At 42.1% G+C, this 21,175-nt stretch overlaps 1 protein-coding gene across 1 annotated transcript in view; it reads right to left on the bottom strand.

The window, feature by feature from the left end:
• Positions 1–21,175, bottom strand: part of CETP (cholesteryl ester transfer protein) — a 62,290-nt gene that overhangs the window by 27,433 nt on the left and 13,682 nt on the right. Inside the window, exons 6-11 of the mRNA XM_056526218.1 lie at positions 16,265–16,352; positions 16,107–16,176; positions 14,560–14,620; positions 12,712–12,803; positions 7,306–7,485; positions 5,720–5,770 (exon numbers count right to left, since the gene is read on the bottom strand). Of these exons, the coding sequence (XP_056382193.1) occupies positions 5,720–5,770; positions 7,306–7,485; positions 12,712–12,803; positions 14,560–14,620; positions 16,107–16,176; positions 16,265–16,352 (542 nt within the window). The remainder of the gene's footprint in view (positions 1–5,719; positions 5,771–7,305; positions 7,486–12,711; positions 12,804–14,559; positions 14,621–16,106; positions 16,177–16,264; positions 16,353–21,175) is intronic.

Here is a 21,175-nt window from a genome sequence, read left to right as displayed (position 1 = left end):
TAACAAAATTTTTATTTTTAGAGCAAAATTTTAATAAATTTTTAAACAGGGGCCAATTTATGTGAGCGGGCAGGGACATACAAATGTAGCCTACAATATTAATAATGTGTAAAGGGGCCATTTAATTATAATAATAATATATTTTTTTCATTAATTTTGTTATACTTTTTATTAATAATGTATTTTAATTATGTATTTTATAAAGAATGTGTGTTTTTAACTTTTTTTTTTACTTTATTCTCTTTCTTTTATTCATTATTTAGGTACTACTACTACTACTCCCAGCATGGAACAGACTGCTGCTCCATGTTGGGAGCTGTAGTACCTGTACTTATGGACAGAGCGCCCTGTATGTCACTCCTGACAGCCGTTACGATCCTCCTGTATAATCTATAGAAGCCGGCGGCACGGCTGTACTTCTGCGTTCCCCTGCCTGGCACTGTATTCTTCTGTGATGTGAAGTTCTCTTCACATGACAGATTCATATTTGCCGCTCAGAGCGGTGATTTCCCAGATGGTGCTGACCAATCACAACTCTCAGCGGCATATGTAAATCTGTGATGTGAAGGGAACTTCACATCACAGAGTTCAGTTCAGTGCGGGGCAGGGGACCAGAGGAGTGCAGCTGTGCTGCCCGCTTCTATAGATTAGACAGGAGGATTGCCAGGATTGACACCCACTGCGAGCTATCTATTAATGCAGGTACTACAACTCACAGCATGAAGCAGAGGGTGCTCCATGTAGGGAGCAGTAGTACCTACAGTAAGGGATAGATCGCAGCGGGTGTCACTCCTGATGGTGTCACCATCTGGCCAATCACCACTCTGAGCGACAAATATGAATCAGTGATGTGAATTTCTATTCACATTACTGGCTGGCCCGGAGTACATAGCAGAGATGAGAGCGCTGAAGAGAGCCGCTCCGCATCTCTGCAAAATAAAGGAGGATCGCAACAGGTGTCAGGAGTGACACCCGAAGCCATCTGTCTATTAGTACAGGTACTACAGCTCCCAGCATGGAATAGTCTGCTTCATGCTGGGAGCAGTAGTAGTACCTAAATAATGAATAAAATAAAGAGAATAAAGTAAAAAAAAAACACACTTTATTAAACACATAATTAAAATACATTATTAACCCCTTCAGGACCAAGCCCATTTTGGCCTTAAGGACCAGAGCGTTTTTTGCACATCTGACCACTGTCACTTTAAACATTAATAACTCTGGAATGCTTTTAGTTATCATTCTGATTCCGAGATTGTTTTTTCATGACATATTCTACTTTAACTTGGTGGTAAATTTTTGTGGTAACTTGCATCCTTTCCTTGTGAAAAATCCTAAAATTTGATGAAAAATTTGAAAATTTAGCATTTTTCTAACTTTGAAGCTCTCTGCTTGTAAGGAAAATGTATATTACAAATAAAAAAAAAATTATTCACATATACAATATGTCTACTTTATGTTTGCATCATAAAATTGACAAGTTTTTACTTTTGGAAGACACCAGAGGGCTTCAAAGTTCAGCAGCAATTTTCCAATTTTTCACAAAATTTTCAAACTCACTATTTTTCAGGGACCAGTTCAGGTTTGAAGTGGATTTGAAGGGTCTTAATATTAGAAATATCCCACAAAAGACCCCATTATAAAAAATGCACCCCCCAAAGTATTCAAAATGACATTCAGTCATCATTTTAACCCTTTAGGTGTTTCACAGGAATAGAAGCAAAGTGAAGGAGAAAATTCACAATCTTCATTTTTTACACTCGCATGTTCTTGTAGACCCAATTTTTGAATTCTTACAAGGGGTAAAAGGAGAAAATGTATACTTATATTTGTAGCCCAATTTCTCTTGAGTAAGCACATACCTCATATGTCTATGTAAAGTGTTCGGCGGGCGCAGTAGAGGGCTCAGAAGGGAAAGAGCGATAAGAGGATTTTGGAGAGTACGTTTTTCTGAAATGGTTTTTGGGGGGCATGTTGCATTTAGGAAGCCCCTATGGTGCCAGAACAGCAAAAAACCCTCACATGGCATACCATTTTGGAAACTAGACCCCTTGAGGAACATAACAAGTAATAAAGTGAGCCTTAATACCCCACAGGTGTTTCACGACTATTGCATATGTAAAAAAAAATAATTTTTTTTCACTAAAATGTGTGTTTCCCCCAAATTTCACATTTTCCAAGGGTTAATAGCAGGAAATACCCCCCAATATTTGTAACCCCTTCTCTTCTGAGTATGGAGGTACTCCATAAGTTGACCTGAAGTGCACTATGGGCGAACTACAATGCTCAGAAGAGAAGGAGTCATATTTGGCTTTTTGAGAGCAAATTTTGCTCGTGGGCATGTCGCATTTAAGAAGCCCCTATGGTGCCAGAACAGCAAAAAAAAAAAAACACATGGCATACCATTTTGGAAACTAGACCCCTTGAGGAATGTAATAAGGAACAAAGTGAGCCTTAATACCCCACAGGTGTTTCACGACTTTTGCATATGTGAAAAAAAAAAAAAAATTTCCACTAAAATGTGTGTTTCCCCCCAAATTTCACATTTTTGCAAGGGTTAATAGCAGAAAATACCCACCAAAATTTGTAACCCCATCTCTTCTGAGTATGGAGGTACCCCATAAGTTGACCTGAAGTGCACTATGGGCGAACTTCAATGCTCAGAAGAGAAGGAGTCATATTTGGCTTTTTGAGAGCAAATTTTGCTGGGGGAGCATGTCGCATTTAGGAAGCCCCTAAGGTGCCAGAACAGCAAAAAAAAAAAAAAAACACATAGCATACCATTTTGGAAACTAGACCCCTTGAGGAACGTAACAAGGGGTACAGTGAGCATTTGCCCCCCACTGGTGTCTGACAGATCTTTGGAACAGTGGGCTGTACAAGTTTTCATTTTCACGGACCACTGTTCCAAAGATCCGTCAGACACCTGTGGGGGGTAAATTCTCACTGCACCCCTCATTACATGCCGTGAGGGGTGTTGTTTCCGAAATGGGGTCACATGTGGGGTTTTGTTTTTTTTGCGTTTGTCAAAACCGCTGTAACAATCAGCCACCCCTGTGCAAATCACCTCAAATGTACATGGTGCGCTCTCCCTTCTGGGCCTTGTTGTGCGCCCCCAGAGCACTTTGCGCCCACATATGGGGTATCTCCGTAGTCGGGAGAAATTGCGTTACAAATTTTGGGGGGCTTTTTTTTTTTATAGGGCAACATCAGCATGTTAGTGTAAAAAATTTAATTTTTTTACACTAACATTCTGGCGTAGACCCCAACATTTCCTTTTCATGAAGGGTTAAAGAAGAAAAAGCCCCCCAAATCTTGTAACGCAATTTCTCCCGAGTACAGCGATACCCCATATGTGGCCTTAAACTGTTGCCTTGAAATACGACAGGGCTCCAAAGTGAGAGCGCCATGTGCATTCGAGGCCTAAATTAGGGATTTGCATAGGGGTGGACATAGGGGTATTCTACGCCAGTGATTCCCAAACAAGGTGCCGCCAGCTGTTGCAAAACTCCCAGCATGTGTGGACAGTCAACGGCTGTCCGGCAATACTGGGAGTTGTTGTTTTTCAACAGCTGGAGGCTCTGCTTTGGAAACAGTGGTGTACCGGACGTTCTTATTGGGGAAGGGGGGCTGTGTAGGGGTATGTGTATATGTAGTGTTTTTAACTTTTTATTCTATTTTGTTGTAGTGTAGTGTAGTGTTTTTAGGGTACAGTCACACGGGCGGGGGATTACAGCGAGTTTCCCAGCGCAAAATTTGCTGCATCTCAAACTTGCAGCGAGAAACCCACTGTAAAAGCCTCGCCCATGTGAATGTACCCTGTACATTCACAGGGGGGGGGGGGGGGGGGGGTGCACCAGCTGTTGCAAAACCACAACTCCCAGCATGCATGGTCTGTTAGTGCATGCTGGGAGTTATAGTTTTGCAACAGCTGGAGGCACACAGGTTAGGAAACACTGAGTTAGAAACAGACAATGTTTCCCAACCAGTGTGTCTCCAGTTGTTGCAAAACTACAACTCCCAGCATGCCCAGACAGCTGAAGGGCATGCTGGGAGTTGTAGTTCGGCAACATCTGAAGGGCCAGATGTTGCTGAACTAAAACTCCCAGCATGCCTGGACAGTCAGTGCATACTGGGAGTTGTAGTTTTGCAACAGCTGGAAGAGCACAGATTGGAGACCATTATACAATGGTCTCCAAACTGGGGCCCTCCAGATGTTGCAAAACTACAACTCCCAGCATGCCCAGACAGCCAAAGGCTGTCTAGGCATGCTGGGAGTTGTAGTTTTCAGACTCCTAGAAGCAGCAGTGAAGATCTTCACTGCTGCCTCTGAGGACCATATACTTACCTGCCGGTCCCGTCGCTGCTCGTCCACGTGGCCGGTCCTGCCGCTGCTCCTCGGTCCCGCCGCTGCTTCAAGTAAGGCCGCCGGTCCCCTCGTGTTCCCCCTCTATGCCGCAGGTCCCCGCGAGCCCCTGCAGCCATCGTCCCCCGTTCTGCCCGACTTCCAGGGGCGGGCAGTGCGGGGGATCTGAACTTTCACCCCAAATCACTGTGATTGGTCCACAGGGACCAATCACAGTGATCGCTGACCAGGACCATCAATGGATGGTCCTGGGGGGTGAAGCAGAAGTTGTCCCCTGCTGGAAACAGCGGGACTTCTGCCAGTTAACCCGTGCGATGCTGCGCATTGCTGGGTTAACTGAATGTCATTTATAAACGTGGGGATGCGCGAACGCACTGCACAACCCGGCGTTTATATATGACATTCTGCGGGAAGGGGTTAATGAAAAGTTTCACAATTTTTTATTTATTTTTTATTTTTACAATTAAATGGTTATACATTATTTTTTTACAATTAAATGGTTATATATTTTTAATATTGACGGCTACATTTGTAAGTCCCTGTCCAATCACATAAATTGGTCCCTGTTTGAAAAATAACGTACCACCTGCCTCCAGAGAAGAGATAAAGAGCTCATACATACTGTATAGGCTCAGATTTATCAAACTGTGTGAGAGAAAAAATGGATTGATTTTCCCACAACAACCAATCACAGCTCAGCTTTCACTTTACCAGAGCTCATTAGTTGAGTTGTGATTGGTTGCTTTGGAAAAATCACTCCATTTTTTCTCTCACACAGTTTGATAAATCTGGCCCATAGTCTCTCCAAGAAAAGTCTTGTTGTATTGAGACATTTCCCAATAAGCTGTGTTTTTCTTTCCCAGAAGAGAAGATGCTATACATATATTGTCTGTCCTTAGATGGTTTTGTCTAAACTTCCCACTCTGTTGTATTGTAAATGAAACACATCATCCCATTGGTTGACAATCTACTGTGAACATAAATAAAAAGGGCTGGCTGGTGCAGTACTGGGTGCTGGGCTAACCTGCCACCATGGTAGAATGAGCTGTGTGTTGTGTGTCTTTCCTTTGTATGAATGTGAAGCTCACAGATGGACGAAGGGCCTGATGGAGTACACAGGGAATTATCACGACATAACATATATTTATATACTGCCTAGTTATCGTACATGCCCTTCCTTAGCTACATTTCTTCATTTAGGTAAATTTGGTTAAAAGCTAAGGCCATATAATCTTTTATTCCTCCTTGTTGTAGTATATGGCATACAGCTTTTGTAAATTATGACCATTAGATGATACAGACTTGGAAAGGACATGAAACCCCACTGTAATTATTGTGCATGCTTTGCGTTACCTCTTGTAGGATTTCCTGATGGCTCTCTACTTTATCTTCGTTACGCATATCCTAAATACAAAAAAATATACGTTTTTTTTGTGTCATTAACATGTAAGAACTGCAAAAGAAGTTTTAATCTGAGGGTGTTCCACTCATAACTTTAGTAGGTTTTTCCTGCCATCCACTTTAGATTGTTAAAACGATGGTCATGAGAGCCCGTTATCCTATTAGGTATATATAGGATATTTATGACATATCCTACAGACCTGTCATATGTGTTTGTTTTCAGTATTAATATTTATAAGATACCAATAGAGATGAGTCAATTGTGTCACTTGACTTGCCAGTCTATAGAATATGTGACAGAATAAGTTATCCTACAATTCTAAAACCTGACAGAATCCATTTGCATTCGAATGGCCATCGAATCATAGTTTAGGCCTAAATTTGCTCTCTTCTACGTAGCGTAATATTGCAATTGCTAAGAACCAATTTGGCTGCACTTCTAAGTAAGTAATAATCTGCTATACGCAACTGGTCAACTTCTCCACTGCACAGGTTTTGATACATCTCCCCCACTGCAACCAATCAGAGCTCAGCTTTCATTTCTAAAACTGCTCTCTGGATAAGTGAAAGCTGCATTATTACTGGTTGCTATGGACACCATGGTTAGTCTCTAACCCTTGACAAAGGTGATTTATCACCGAAACGTCGGGTGGGCTGGTAGTTAGTTTTAAACAGTGGAGGGACAAAAAGAGTTCAGAGCATAGGTATACTCTGCGCCCAAGCAATATAAAATCGGCACGGAGAATCACATACTATAAGCTCTATATACAAGAGAGGAGTAATTACAGCTCCCTAACACCACAACCTCCACTGACAATTTTAACCATTGTGTGAAGGGGTAATATTTTACAAGTTAAGAATAAAGATTGTTTTTAAGGGGGGTTCTAGTGAAGGGTTAATCCCCGCGAGGGGGTAACCCCTCAAAGGTTGTTTAATTTATGATTTGCCCTGTTACCTCCAGGGACATATTTTGTGGATAAATATCTTCCCAGACAACTTTTTAGGTGTCAGCACTTTTTAGATTTACCGTATTTTTTGCCATATAAGACGCACTTTTTCTTTCCCAAAACTGGGGGGGGAAAAGTTGGTGCGTCTTATACGGCAAATACACATTAAAACCCTGTCCTATCACGGCGGTCCCTGCGGCCATCAATGGCCGGGACCCGCGGCTCATACAGGACATCACCGATTGTGGTGATGCCCTGTATTAAACCTTCAGATGTGGCGATCAAAGCTGACCGCCGCGTCTGAAGTGAAAGTGACACTAACCCAGCTGCTCAGTCGGGCTGTTCGGGACCGCCGTGGTGAAATCGCGGCGTCCCGAACAGCTTATAGGACACCGGGCGGGGCCTTACCGGCCTCCTCAGTGTCTGCACCTTGCCGGGATCCCCTGCATGGCCCATGCTTGGAGTTGTAGTTTTGCAACATCTGGAGGTCCGCAGGTTGAAGATCACTGTCCTATACTTTACATTGTATTTGGTTGTATTGGGTGTGTCTTATATGCCGGAGCGTCTTATATGGCGAAAAAAATGCGGTACCTGTAGCTCAGATCCTGTTAGATTCACTGCCAAACGCTGATCAAGAAAATATCCAAGTACTAGAGAGTCCAGCAGCTGTTCAGAAAACCAGAAATAGAGCATCCTGTTGTCCGATAGAAGTGACGGGGAGTATGTGGAGGCATTGTAGAAAACAGTGAGGTTCTTATAGGCCAGATGACCCTGTGAGGAAGACACACATTACAATCTAAATATGTAAGAAAAGTTGTAAATATGTAAGAAATTTGCTAACCCCTTAAGGACGCAGCCCTTTTTCACCTTAAGGACTGAGCCCTTTTTCGCAATTCTGACCACCGTCACTTTACGAATTAATAACGCGAAAACGCTTTTACCGAATATTCTGATTCTGAGATTGTTTTTTTCGTGACATATTCTACTTTATTTTGGTGGTAAATTTTCGGCGTTACTTGCATCCTTTTTTGGTGAAAAATCCCAAAATTTCATGAAAATGTTGAACATTTTGCATTTTTCTAACTTTGAAGCTCTCTACTTGTAAGGAAAATGGATATTCACAATAATTTTTATTTTTCTTCACAAATACAATATGTCTACTTTATGATGGCATCACAAAATGGACATATTTTTGCTCTTTGAAAAAATTAGAGGGCTTCAAAGTAGAGCAGCAATTTTCAAAAATTTCATAAAAATTGCTAAATCTGAAGAGACAGATGTTACAGAACTACAACTCTCAGCATGCCTGGGCAGTACAGGCATGCTGAGAGTTGAAGTTTGGCAACATCTGGATTCCCATCGATTCCCTACCTGAGCAAGTATCCAGCACTCTCCAGCGAAGATCCCGGGTCCCCAGGCATCTTCTCCCGCAGGTACGGCTTCCATCTTCTTCCCAGATCCCCTCGACATCCAGGGGCAGACAGAACGGGGGTTGCCATGGCAACCCCCTGTCCTGCGCTGCCATTGGTCAGAACTCCGTTCTGACTAATGGCAGGGGATAGGAGGAGATCGCAGCTCTGCGACCTCACTCCTATCCCTTAGGCTTATCGGGGCTGTTGCTGACAACTCCGATCAGCCCTATTTTCTGGGTGATCGGGTCACCAGAGACCCGATCAGCCCGGAATTGGAGAAAATCGCATGTCTGAATTGACATGCGATTTTCTCCGATCGCCGACATGGGGGGGGGGGGGGGCTTGTCAAGACCCCCCTGGGCGATGTGCCGGGGTGCCTGCTGAATGATTCAGGCATCCGGCTCCGGCTAGCGGTGGGGACCGGATTTCCCACGGGCGTATGGATACGCCCTGTGTCCTTAAGGACTCGGAATGCGGGGCGTATCCATACGCCCTGTGTCCTGAAGAGGTTAAAACTCATTCTATATGTCACTGAATTAGAAAGGTGTTTAACAAAAGCTATTCAGGCTTTTCAGGGTGGGTGCTAAAAACTACCATCTTGGGCTCAGTTTACACACAGCATTTTGGTCAGATTTTTCTAGCCAAAACCAGGAGTGGGTCTAAAACAACAGAAAAATCTTTCTACTTTATTCTGTGTTGGTTCTTCTCCTGGATTCAGCTAAAAATACTTGTGGTGTGCACTGGAATGATGTTACAGGCTATGATGAAGATAGTAGTTCCTGGTTTGTCAGACAGCTGTGTGGTACTAACTCGATGTCCCATTGTGATCACCAAAATAAAGTTGTTTAAGCATGTAAAGCACAGGTATGAGACTTATGAAACAACTCTACGTAACTCCTTCCAGAAAAATACAGCTTCTTTAATACAGCTTTGAATAGAATAACTAAAGAGTCAGAGGAATGTAGATGTGGTCCCTGTCCCTTGAAATAGTGTTTTGTTAGCAGCTTGTCAGGATCCAGACTGGTATGCGGAGAGGACATGGGTGGTGGATCCTCTGTGTCAGTGAGGTGATGGCGTGGGCCGTACCAGGGGAACAGAATCTAAGGGGTTTCTGGTTTTCACCAGAGCCCACCGCAAAGCGGGATGGACTTGCAGCGGCAGGTAACCCCCAGGTCGTTCCACCCGATAGCGACTCAACCTCACTGACAGCTGAGACAGGCGCGGTACACAAAGACAAGGCAAGAGCAAGGTCGGACCTAGCAGAAGGTCTGGGCAGGCAGCAATGGATCGTAGTCATGGGCAACGGCAAGGGTCTGGATACACAGGCAATGGAACACACAGAAACGCTTTCTCAGGGCACAAGGCAACAAGATCCGGCAGGGACAGGAAGGGAAAGTGGGTTTATATAGTGTAGGGAGTGTTAGGAACTAATTGGACCAGGCACCAATTAATGGTGCACTGGCCCTTTAAATCTGAGAGACCCGGCACGCGTGCGCCGGGACTGAGCAGAAGGACGGGGCCGGTGAGTGACACGGGATGCGAACCGCAGGCGGGCACGTCCCGCCACGGGGATCGCATCCCCGCCGAGGGACACAGAGCAGCGCTCCCGGTCAGCGAGTCTGACCGGGGCGCTGCAGACAAGAGAGTAGCGCCGCGAGCACTCCGGATGGGAAGCGGGGCCCAGAGCGCTCGGCGTTACACAGCTTAGCTGAATGTTTGAAATCTTGAAGTGCGCTAGCACATGTGCGTGAGAAGGACTTTTGCAGATATGTGCGCCGATATTAAGGCTTCTAAGCGCTGTAGTTCTCAAGTGTAAATTACGGAAATTACTGGATAAGGATTTTTAACAGTGACATAGGTACAATATAGGACTCCACTTTAGTCTTTTGGTAGTAATCTGCCACACAACACTCTGAAAGATGCATCCAGGAAAGTCCTTCCTGACTTGGCAGACAGGCTGTCAATAAATAGATCAGCTCTTGTTCAGCTCTAACCTTTCTGGAAAATTCTCTCCATTTGGAGGCTAAGATAATGTAGCAGGACTGCAGCGGGACTAGAACTGATTTAAGTACAGTGACTTTACATGTGGTACTGACATGAGCTAGCTAAAGTTCATGGCAAAGGCCAAGCCTTGACTTCTGTAGAACTGGTTTAAAGGGGTACTCCAGGGATATAGACCCATTGCCCATCCTTTCCCTCTCAACAACCTATTTATTTGTCTAAATTTCATCCATTAGCTATATAGAGCAGTTTCCCCTCTTTCAGCTGTCACATACATGTTGGGAGTGAGGAAAATACGTCATTATCAAATCTACCTTGTCTTTGTGCAAAGCCCTAGCTAAGAGTAGCCCCACCCTCCACCACATGGTTTGTGTCTTGTCTAGTGGTCTGGCTTCAGAGACACACCTCCCCTCCCCCTCCCTGTGTGAGCATCTTGCCGGCAGAAAAACAGCCCGCCGTCCCCTGTCAAGATTCTCAGTCACAGCACATTATGTGCTGCTCTTTGCCTTCTGTAGATCTAATCACTGACTGCTGCCATTTAGAGCATAGCATGATTTATTGCTGGGGAGGGATAGTGTGAAAGAAAAGACTTGCACAGTGTGTTTACAACAACACAGAGAATGCAGGCAGATAGTAATAGAAAATGGCTGGCAGTCATTACACAGCGCTGCACTGACTGCTGGGAGTTGTAGTCTAGGCTGCAAGCAAGAGTAAAAAACTATTCAGAAGACAACAGGAGTTGGCAAAATCACAAGGATAACTAAAGGGGCCATCGAACAGGTATTGTGGTAGCTTTGTGGCATTTTTACTTTTCTTAACTTCCCCAAAGCACCCCTTTAAGTCCATAGGGCATGGATCCAACCCACAAATAATTGTTTCATTCATCTGATTGTAGGAGAATAACTTTCTAACTTGGAAGAACACTATGTATAGTAGCTAACTTTGCTGCAAAGGGTATTGTGAATAGTCCATCAGTCTCAAGAAGTACAGTTTAAGAGTCAGGAATTGGCATCAAAATACAATAACCTCGGGTAAGGGTGCACTTATACCGTACAGATTTTCCTGCCGCTTTGATGCCAAAACTAGGTGTGAATGGAAATGAATTAGGTCAGTGTTTCCCAAGCACAGTCCTCAAGTACCCCATAAAACTCGCCATTTCAAGATATCCAATACAGAGAACATTTGTGGTGGTGACTAATGCATTGAACATAATGATATCACCTGTATAAGACTAAGAAAATCCTGAAAACCTGAATTGTTGTGGGTACTTGAGGACTGTGCTTTGGAAACAATGAATAAGATAATAAAGAGAACTTATTTATGAATAAACCCATGGTGTTGAATGTATAAAAAAAAAAAATAGATAGAGTAGCATCTCTTCTTTATATTATCTAGTTCAGTATCATCCACACCTGGTTTTGACTTCAAAGCTGCAGCAAATAAAGAAAAACTGAGATGCTCTTTATATTTAAAGGGTAACTCCGGTGGAAACATGTGCCAGAAAGTTAAACAGATTTGTAAATTACTTCTATTAAGAAATCTTTATCCTTTCAGTACTTATTAGCTGCTGAATACTACAGAGAAAATTATTTTCTTTTTGAACAAAGTGCTCTCTGCTGAATCACAAGCACAGTGTTCTCTGCTGACATCTCTGTCCATTTTAGGAACTGACCAGAGCAGCATATGTTTGCCATGATGATTTTCTCCTACTCTGGACAGTTCTTAAAATGGGCAGAGATGTCAGCAGAGAGCACTGTGCTCGTGATGTCAGCAGAGAGATCAGTGTTCCAAAAAGAAAATAATTTCCTCTGTATTATTCAGCAGCTAATAAGTACTGGAAGGATTAAGACTTTTTTTTTTATAGAAGTAATTTACAAATCTGTTTCACTTTCTGGCACCAGTTGATTCATCTGATGACAGGGAGCCTGTCTGCTTCAATGGGTGGGTGGAGCGATCACTTGGTGGGAGAGAGATCAATCTGCAAGTAATGCAACAGCTGGAGGCATCCTGATTGTAAACCACAGGTCTTTTGAATGGATGCAGCTCATTTATGTTTCAATGGGTGGGGTGGCTGATGTGTGGGAGGGAGGAAAATGGAATTATGGGATTTGTAGGCAAAAAAGGAAAACTCAAACAGGAAATACCAGTTCACAAAAAGCTAGCCACAGTGTTATGGTAATCTCACAACATAGCCATTTAGCCCCAGGACAAGTGCAGATCCTTCCTAAGCATGTCCATTACTGTCTGCCAGGTACGTACTAAAATCTCCTTATGGTGGATAACCCCTTTAACCTATTACACAGTAGAAATCATTGGACTGGATCTGTACATAACATTAAAACAACTGAGTCACGGAACTGGTTGATGCAGCTAATTGCGTTTTTTTAAGGCAAATTTCCTTACTAGCAGCTAAATGTCTTATAATTTGGCCCTGATAATTGTAAATAAACATTTCTCTCTTTACTTTCAAACAAATAATCTAATGCCAGTTCTTATTTTACACAGTAAAGTTACTAACTTTGACATAATGATGTCCCTCCCAAATATAATGTATAAACCTCATAGACCTTGTATTATCACTGACCTTGTGGTGGGACTCTAAGTAGTTCTCTTTTATTGCCGGCAAAGACGTGATATCAATATTTACGCCAATATCTTCAAAACTCAGGAAGTTTTCTACAAGAAGATTTGGGAAGATATGATTTTGTTTCAACCTTATTTCAACCCATGTACACACATTGCCTTTGTGGGTTTCCTAGACCTTTCATTGTTGGCTACTTCATGACTGTTTATCACAATTTTTAGTAAGCCTGGCTGTATCATTTTAGACAAATATTATTTCTACTGACCACTCAATACATAATAACATTTCACACAGCTGTGGGGGAGGGAAAAGCTGCTTCCAGACTCCACTGGCTTAAAGAAAAAAAAGGACAGCAAAGCAAAAATCCAACTCTCCTCACCCTTCTCTCCACCGACATCATCTCCTGGTGGAGAGTTGGAAGGCAGTCATAAACCTTAGATAGTCAGGGTTGTGTGGGACATCTTTATTATAAGGTGTATGGACACCTTAACCCCACTTGTTAAGTCAGAGGCAAAACTCCTGAGCCCCAATACAAAATCTAAGGTCTCTCACCTGTTTTTTTTTATTTTTTAATAATACTTGTGTCGTCTTATGTAAAGAATATATGTACAAAAATTACAGAGGGAAAAAGCGCTCAGATCCAAGGCCCACCACCTTTATTAAAAGGGGAGAGGACTCACCCGGTGTACGTGGAGCAGTACCTATTATTAGGTGACCAACCCCACTAACACCCACGAGCATAGACAGCAGTCAGGTTAATCACCACAGAACGTAGCCTCTTCATAAATCCACAGATCTGGAGAGCGCGTAGTCTTCCGGGGACAAATAAATGCCCGTAGAATAACAGTATATAAACAAAAGACAAACGTAAAAATTGACCAGCGCTCAATGAAGTAGGACTTGATATATTATAGTGAAGGATAAGATGGTATTGCACTTACTCCACAGTGGGGGATCTAGGTGGTTATTTCACCAAAGATACCCCCTCTACGTTAGCTTGCATCACTCAGCCCCGGTCAGGATACCGATTAACAGCGCCAGAACAGCCAGATATTCAGGAATTCATTTAATAAACATAGCAACGCATTTCAAAGGCTAAAACATACCTTCTTCCTCAAGCCTGAACAGCCAGATATTCAGGAATTCATTTAATAAACATAGCAACGCATTTCAAAGGCTAAAACATACCTTCTTCCTCAAGCCTGAACAGCCAGATATTCAGGAATTCATTTAATAAACATAGCAACGCATTTCAAAGGCTAAAACATACCTTCTTCCTCAAGCCTGAGGAAGAAGGTATTTTTTAGCCTTTGAAACGCGTTGCTATGTTTATTAAATGAATTCATGAATATCTGAATGTTCTGACGCTGTTAATCGGTATCCTGACCGGGGCTGAGTGATGCAAGCTAACGTAGAGGGGGTATCTTTGGTGAAATAACCACCTAGATCCCCCACTGTGGAGTAAGTGCAATACCACCTTATCCTTCACCATAATATATCAAGTCCTACTTCATTGAGCGCTGGTCAATTTTTACGTTTGTCTTTTGTTTATATACTGGTGTCGTCTTATGTGGCAGAGACACCTTTGAACTCTCTCAGGCACCAGGGCCTGAGTGTGATTGCTACCTCTGCACCTTTACCATTTAGATTGTAACTCAAAACAATCACTACCAGTTATCACCTTCACCATTAATGAACATCATGCTAAATATTAAATGTATATTCACATTGTGTGGTCATATCCCATTTTTTACTATGACTTTTGCCAAATCATAGCAAACTGTTTATATCCCCAATCAATACCTCCAAATAAACAGAAAATAGCTAGTGATGTCACCTAAGATATACCTGCTTTGTCTTGGATGAAACTGGCAAGGATATTTGCCACGTAATTGATTTCTTTACAAATCTGCAGAATAAAGAATATATAGAATGTATAGGTTACACCATTCATCCCTACAAAATATACATGATTTCTTTGCAGGTTTTTATGTTGAACCCCACAACTTTGGCTCAATACACTGACTGTACTAATAGCTCTGATTATGAATATACTTATATAGATATCAATATAGGTCGGTCCCTAATCTGCACATTTCTGCTTCTTGATCAACCAGACTGCTTTTTAAACCTAAAACCCATTTTAAAAGGATACTCTGGTGGAAAACTTTTTTTTTTTTTTTTAATTAACTAGTGCCAGAAAGTTAAACAGATTTGTAAATTACTTCTATTAAAAAAATCTTAATCCTTCCAGTACTTATCAGCTGCTGTATACTACAGAGGAAATTCTTTTCTTTTTTGGATTTCTTTTCTGTCACTAATACAGTGCTCTCTGCTGACACCTCTGTCCATTTTAGGAACTGTCCAGAGCAGCATTTTTGCTATGGGGATTTTCTTCTGCACTGGACAGTTCCTGACATGGACAGAGGTGTAAGCAGAGAGCACTGTGTTCGTGACAGAAAATAAATCCAAAAAAGAAAATAATTTCCTCTGTAGTATACAGCAGCTGAAAAGTGATCGAATTCCCCATTTAAGGCTGTGTTCACATGTTCTTAGTGGGAAAAAGGCTGCAGTTTTAGCATTATTTTGGCTCAAAAAGGCTCATTCCTGGGATGGTCTTATTTAGGCCATGTTCACATGTTGCAGTCACTATTACTGCATTATTTACCATAGTTTCCCTTAAATCACAGACAACTACGCTTTGCAGCAGTTTTACAGTGTGTGTTTTATGATCACCAGTTTTTACTGAAAAAACAGTGTCACTTTTCAGGAAAACATGAAGTTTTGCCACATTTTCTTACACATTGAAATAGCTCTTTTACAATGTTATAGTAAAAAGAGTAAAAAGCTTTCCAGCCTTGTGATCATGTTTTAGAATCAGATCTCTGACGTCACGGGGACGTGATGTCATGCCCCCACCCATAGACATGAATGGACCGTGACATCAAGTCCCTGTGTCGAAAGTAGCGCCTGGCACAGAATGCCGGGGACTGCACCAAGATCACAGTGGTCCCCAGTGGCGGGACCCCTGCGATAATACATCTTATCCTCTATCCTTTGGATAGGGGGATAAGATGTATAAACCCAGTATACCCCTTTAACAGAAGTAGAAAGTCCTCTACAAACCCAGTCCTGCTTACAGCTGAGATGTAGATACATTAGTATCCAGTGTAGAAAATCCTCTGTGAGCAAAACATATTAGCAGCATTGAAAACATCTCCTGTCCAGATAGTTTGTTCTAATGTCTAAGGGTAGGTGAAAGGGGTCTCAGACTTTATCAGAGAAACTAAATAGCACATGGTTTTAAACTAAGGAAAATGACTATATATATATATATATATATATATATATATATATATATCTACATAAACACATGAAAAACGTGCAGTCCTCACCTGACTTTTAAGCACAAGCTTTAAGGTAAATGAAATGAAATCTGTGAACAGCTGCTTAAACCACCCAGGTCTGCAAAATAAAACAAAAGCATTTTCCCAAAAATAAACATTTGTCTTTATTTTCTCCAGAGAAATCTAATAACATGTGGATCTCTTACTCTTTGTTCCCATGGAGGTGAAGGAGCAGTTTATGAAAAGTCAGGTAACAGTCAGAAGTATCCGCAGCAATACGGTTATTCTCACAAGCTGTAAGATACAAGTTCTATAATGTAATGTCGTTATTTAATGCAACAGTCAGATAACAGTAGGATCATAGGGTAATATCAACCATTCCTGAGAGCTAAATGGCCTAGATGACCATAGGGCATGTCTGCTGCTACATTTCACTTGGCTCTTTCCATCTGCTCCCTATTTTATTGTCTGTAGAACAGCAATAATAGTGAGCAGAGTAACACACGACAGCAGAATCAGACTATTCAGAATTTGTTTATTATCTGTAACCAGGCCCAGACTGGTAATCTGGACTACTAATAATCTGCTGATGGCCAAAATTAATGGCATTTTTTTTCTAGACGTCTCTTCGGCTTTTGACACTGTAGATGCCTGTTTCCACTTCATTGGTCTTAAGGACTCTCTCCTGGTCTTCTTCCTATATCTTCCACGGAATTTCCGAAATAATTGCAAATTTCTTAAAAGGCAAAAACTAAAATTTCACATGAACAGAAGTATTAGCGGAACATACAGTGCCTTGTGAAAGTATTCGGCCCCCTTGAACTTTTTGACCTTTTGCCACATTTCAGGCTTCAAACATAAAGATATAAAACTGTAATTTTTTTGTGAAGAATCAACAAGTGGGACACAATCATGAAGTAGAACGAAATTTATTGGATATTTCAAACTTTTTTAACAAATAAACTGAAAAATTGGGCTTGCAAAATTATTCCGCCCCCTTAAGTTAATACTTTGTAGCGCCACCTTTTGCTGAGATTACAGCTGTAAGTCGCTTGGGGTATGTCTCTATCAGTTTTGCACATCGCGAGACTGAAATTTTTGCCCATTCCTCCTTGCAAAACAGCTCGCACTCAGTGAGGTTGGATGGAGAGCGTTTGTGAACAGCAGTTTTCAGTTCTTTCCACAGATTCTCCATTGGATTCAGGTCTGGACTTTGACTTGGCCATTCTAACACCTGGATATGTTTATTTGTGAATCATTCCATTGTAGATTTTGCTTTATGTTTTGGATCATTGTCTTGTTGGAAGACAAATCTCCGTCCCAGTCTCAGGTCTTTTGCAGACTCCATCAGGTTTTCTTCCAGAATGGTCCTGTATTTGGCTCCATCCATCTTCCCTGTCCCTGCTGAAGGAAAGCAGGCCCAAACCATGATGCTGCCACCACCATGTTTGACAGTGGGGATGGTGTGTTCAGGGTGATGAGCTGTGTTGCTTTTATGCCAAACATAACGTTTTGCATTGTTGCCAAAAAGTTCGATTTTGGTTTCATCTGACCAGAGCACCTTCTTCCACATGTTTGGTGTGTCTCCCAGGTCACTTGTGGCAAACTTTAAATTACACTTTTTATGGATATCTTTAAGAAATGGCTTTCTTCTTGCCACTCTTCCATAAAGGCTAGATTTGTGCAGTATACGACTGATTGTTGTCCTATGGACAGAGTCTCCCACCTCAGCTGTAGATCTCAGCAGTTCATCCAGAGTGATCATGGGCCTCTTGGCTGCATCTCTGATCAGTCTTCTCCTTGTATGAGCTGAAAGTTTAGAGGGACGGCCAGGTCTTCGTAGATTTGCAGTGGTCTGATACTTCTTCCATTTCAATATTATCGCTTGCACAGTGCTCCTTGGGATTTTTAAAGCTTGGGAAATCTTTTTGTATCCAAATACAGCTTTAAACTTCTCCACAACAGTATCTCGGACCTGCCTGGTGTGTTCCTTGTTCTTCATGATGCTTTCTGCGCTTTAAACGGACTATCACAGTACAGGTGCATTTATACGGAGACTTGATTACACACAGGTGGATTCTATTTATCATCATTAGTCATTTAGGTCAACATTGGATCATTCAGAGATCCTCACTGAACTTCTGGAGAGAGTTTGCTGCACTGAAAGTAAAGGGGCTGAATAATTTTGCGTGCCCAATTTTTCAGTTTTTTCTTTGTTACAAAGTTTGAAATATCCAATAAATTTCATCCCACTTCATGATTGTGTCCCACTTGTTGTTGATTCTTCACAACAAATTACAGTTTTATATCTTTATGTTTGAAGCTTGAAATGTGGCAAAAGGTCGAAAAGTTCAAGGGGGCTGAATACTTTCACAAGGCACTGTACATTTTGTAATTTGCTTTTGTATTTTTAGTAAGAACTAATGTCTTTTTCTATACTGTCACTTGTGAATCAAGTGTTTTAATGTTTTGACTATTGTTCACATTATATATGCGTTTTTACTATGTATGCTAGGTGGAGGCGAATAAAGGGTTAAGCCCTGGGAAGGTTCCCATGAGGGCAGATCCCAATCTTCCCCTCCATAAAAGCAACTCACTTGCACTATTGTTTTGTATGACTAAGGCCGCTGAGTGCGGCTGAAACGCGTCACCTTGTCATCACCCACTGTTACTGCTGAATAAAAACCGCATTGCTTGATATCCTGCGCTGGACAATCATATTTCTTTCTACGATTATAGGGACTGAGGTCCGGTCCTGTACATGAGCGGGAGGGGCGACCGAGTGAGCTGTGCCGCACCTGTTGCATCTATTGGATCATTTGGACCTGGCAACATGCTCCTGGGAATGGCGTGTCCACAAACCAAAGAGACAGAGAAGGAGTCTGCAACTCCAGCAGATATTTGCCTCAAGCCTGTGTAGGAACGCCTAGCCTGATCAAGCCGGATTACAGAAATTTTCAGCAAAGGTAACGTGAACGTTGATGAAGCAGTGGATTTGAAAATTCTTATGTCAGATTTGGAAACAGCATTGGTTTCGGAGACCAAATTGTGGTGGGACTCCTCCACTCTAAAGAAATATGTGGAGCGAGAAATGGGTCCGAGAGGACTCAGACTAAAAAAGTTCCCAACCACGATCTTCTCCGAACAGTTTAAGGCAGAATGGGAAGAACTGTTAAATCACTACTCCCTCAAGTTTGTTAAGTTAATCATCAAACATGAGGAGACTGCCTTAACTGAGATAACATCCAAAATATTGGAACTACAGACTTCCATCTCCAAATATGAACATCATCCCACTTTTGTGGATCTTAACCAAAAAATTAGTGGAAACATTATGGAGACCTTGGTTTCTCAAACTAAGGAGAACAAGTTCCTTCGGGATTTACAAGACTATAAGTCAAATCATGTTTATGACTGGCCGCAGAACAGACCAGCAAAATCAACTCATAAGTCAATCCTTAAAAATCACAGGAACTATAAAAAAATACAATAAAAACAACAAACCAGCAAGGGTCAGCTTCAGTGAGACGGACGTGGATTCCATGTCAGGAATGGAGCCGGGTGAGATGTCCGTTCCACATACTCCAGAAGCAGCTTCTTCTCCTCTTCCACAGACCTGTAAAGCAAAGTCTGCAAAAAACGACGCCGGGCCGTAAACATCGCGCCCGTAAAGAGAACCCGGAGACAACAAGCCAAACAGACCTAACCTGCATCCCGGTCTTTACCCTCTATGCGTGGATCCTGTCCAAACCGCAAATAAAGGTACTTTCTAAAGGACTGTCCTTTTCTCCATCCTGTTCTTTTGATTTTTACAAAACAATGCTGGACGTTAATCGTTTTGTTCGCTCCATCACGGTGGGGAAACATTTTGCTAAAATTCAGGAGCAAAGATCCACTCAAGAACCTGTACAGGACTTGGGGGGGAGGCGGGAGGTAGTGTGGGTCTGGGCACGGGTGATGATGTTTTTTCTGATGATTTTCTTGATTTGAATACAGAATTTACACCTGCCATGACTGTTGGTTATGATGTTCCTTCCACAGCATCCCAGTACACCACTGATTATGGGACATCCGATAGAGTGGAGGGATTCTCCTTTCGGGACCTCTCCACTCTCTCGGAGTTACAGCAATTAGCAACATCTAAAAAAACTGGTAGAACCCTCCTTCCTAACCCCTAACCCTGAATTTTATCCTATAATGTCACGCACACCTATACTGGAACAATTTCAGAATTTAGTTGAAAGAGATTTATACAAATTATCACAAAACGTTACATCAGTGAAATGTAATTTAACAAAATGTGAGAAATGGCCTTAAAAGAGCTTTCTGAAATTAGAGATATAGGGATTCGTGGAGCAGACAAGGGCGGGGGAGTTGTAGTGTTGGATTCCAAACTTTGTAGAAAATTAAATATGGATATTTTATCTGATACAAAAACATACAGAATGTTAAAAGTTAATCCAACACCACAATTCAAACTGAAATTATACAGCTTGGTGGACTTGGGAGTGAATGACGGCCATCTAACGTCCAAAGAGGCAGACTATATTAAAATAGCTAATCCAGTTATGGCAATATTTTATTCACTCCCTAAAGTCCACAAAAATGTATTCCCTCCTCAGATGCATCCCATTGTGGCTGGAATTGGCTCTCTCAACGAGAGACTCTGTGAGTGGGTTGATTCCAGACTTCAGCTGTTGGTCCCTCTCATCCCGGCTTTCCTCCAAGATACCAAGGATGTCCTGGTTGCCATGGACAACATCCGGTGGGAGCCCGGGATGAGATGGATAACGGCTGATGTCACTGCTCTATACTCTGTGATCCCACATAATGAGGCATTGATTGCCCTTAAGTGGTTTTTGTCCATTTATGCCCCATACTCCGGTGATCTGCAGAATTTTATTATTTTGGTGGTAGAGTATTTACACACTCATAATTTTTTTATGTTTGATGGTGACTATTTTCTGCAGATCACCGGAGCATCTATATGTGCTGGTGGGAAAAGAATTTCCTTTTCTCACATGACAATTCCTTTGGGGACCACATCCTGTGGTATGGTCGGTACATAGCCGACCTCCTGTTTATCGGGGGGTCGTCTATACCGACCATACAGCAGT

Source organism: Hyla sarda, chromosome 6 (assembly GCF_029499605.1).
Source record: "Hyla sarda isolate aHylSar1 chromosome 6, aHylSar1.hap1, whole genome shotgun sequence".
Taxonomy (NCBI): domain Eukaryota; kingdom Metazoa; phylum Chordata; class Amphibia; order Anura; family Hylidae; genus Hyla; species Hyla sarda.
This window is presented reverse-complemented; position numbering and strand designations above follow the sequence as displayed.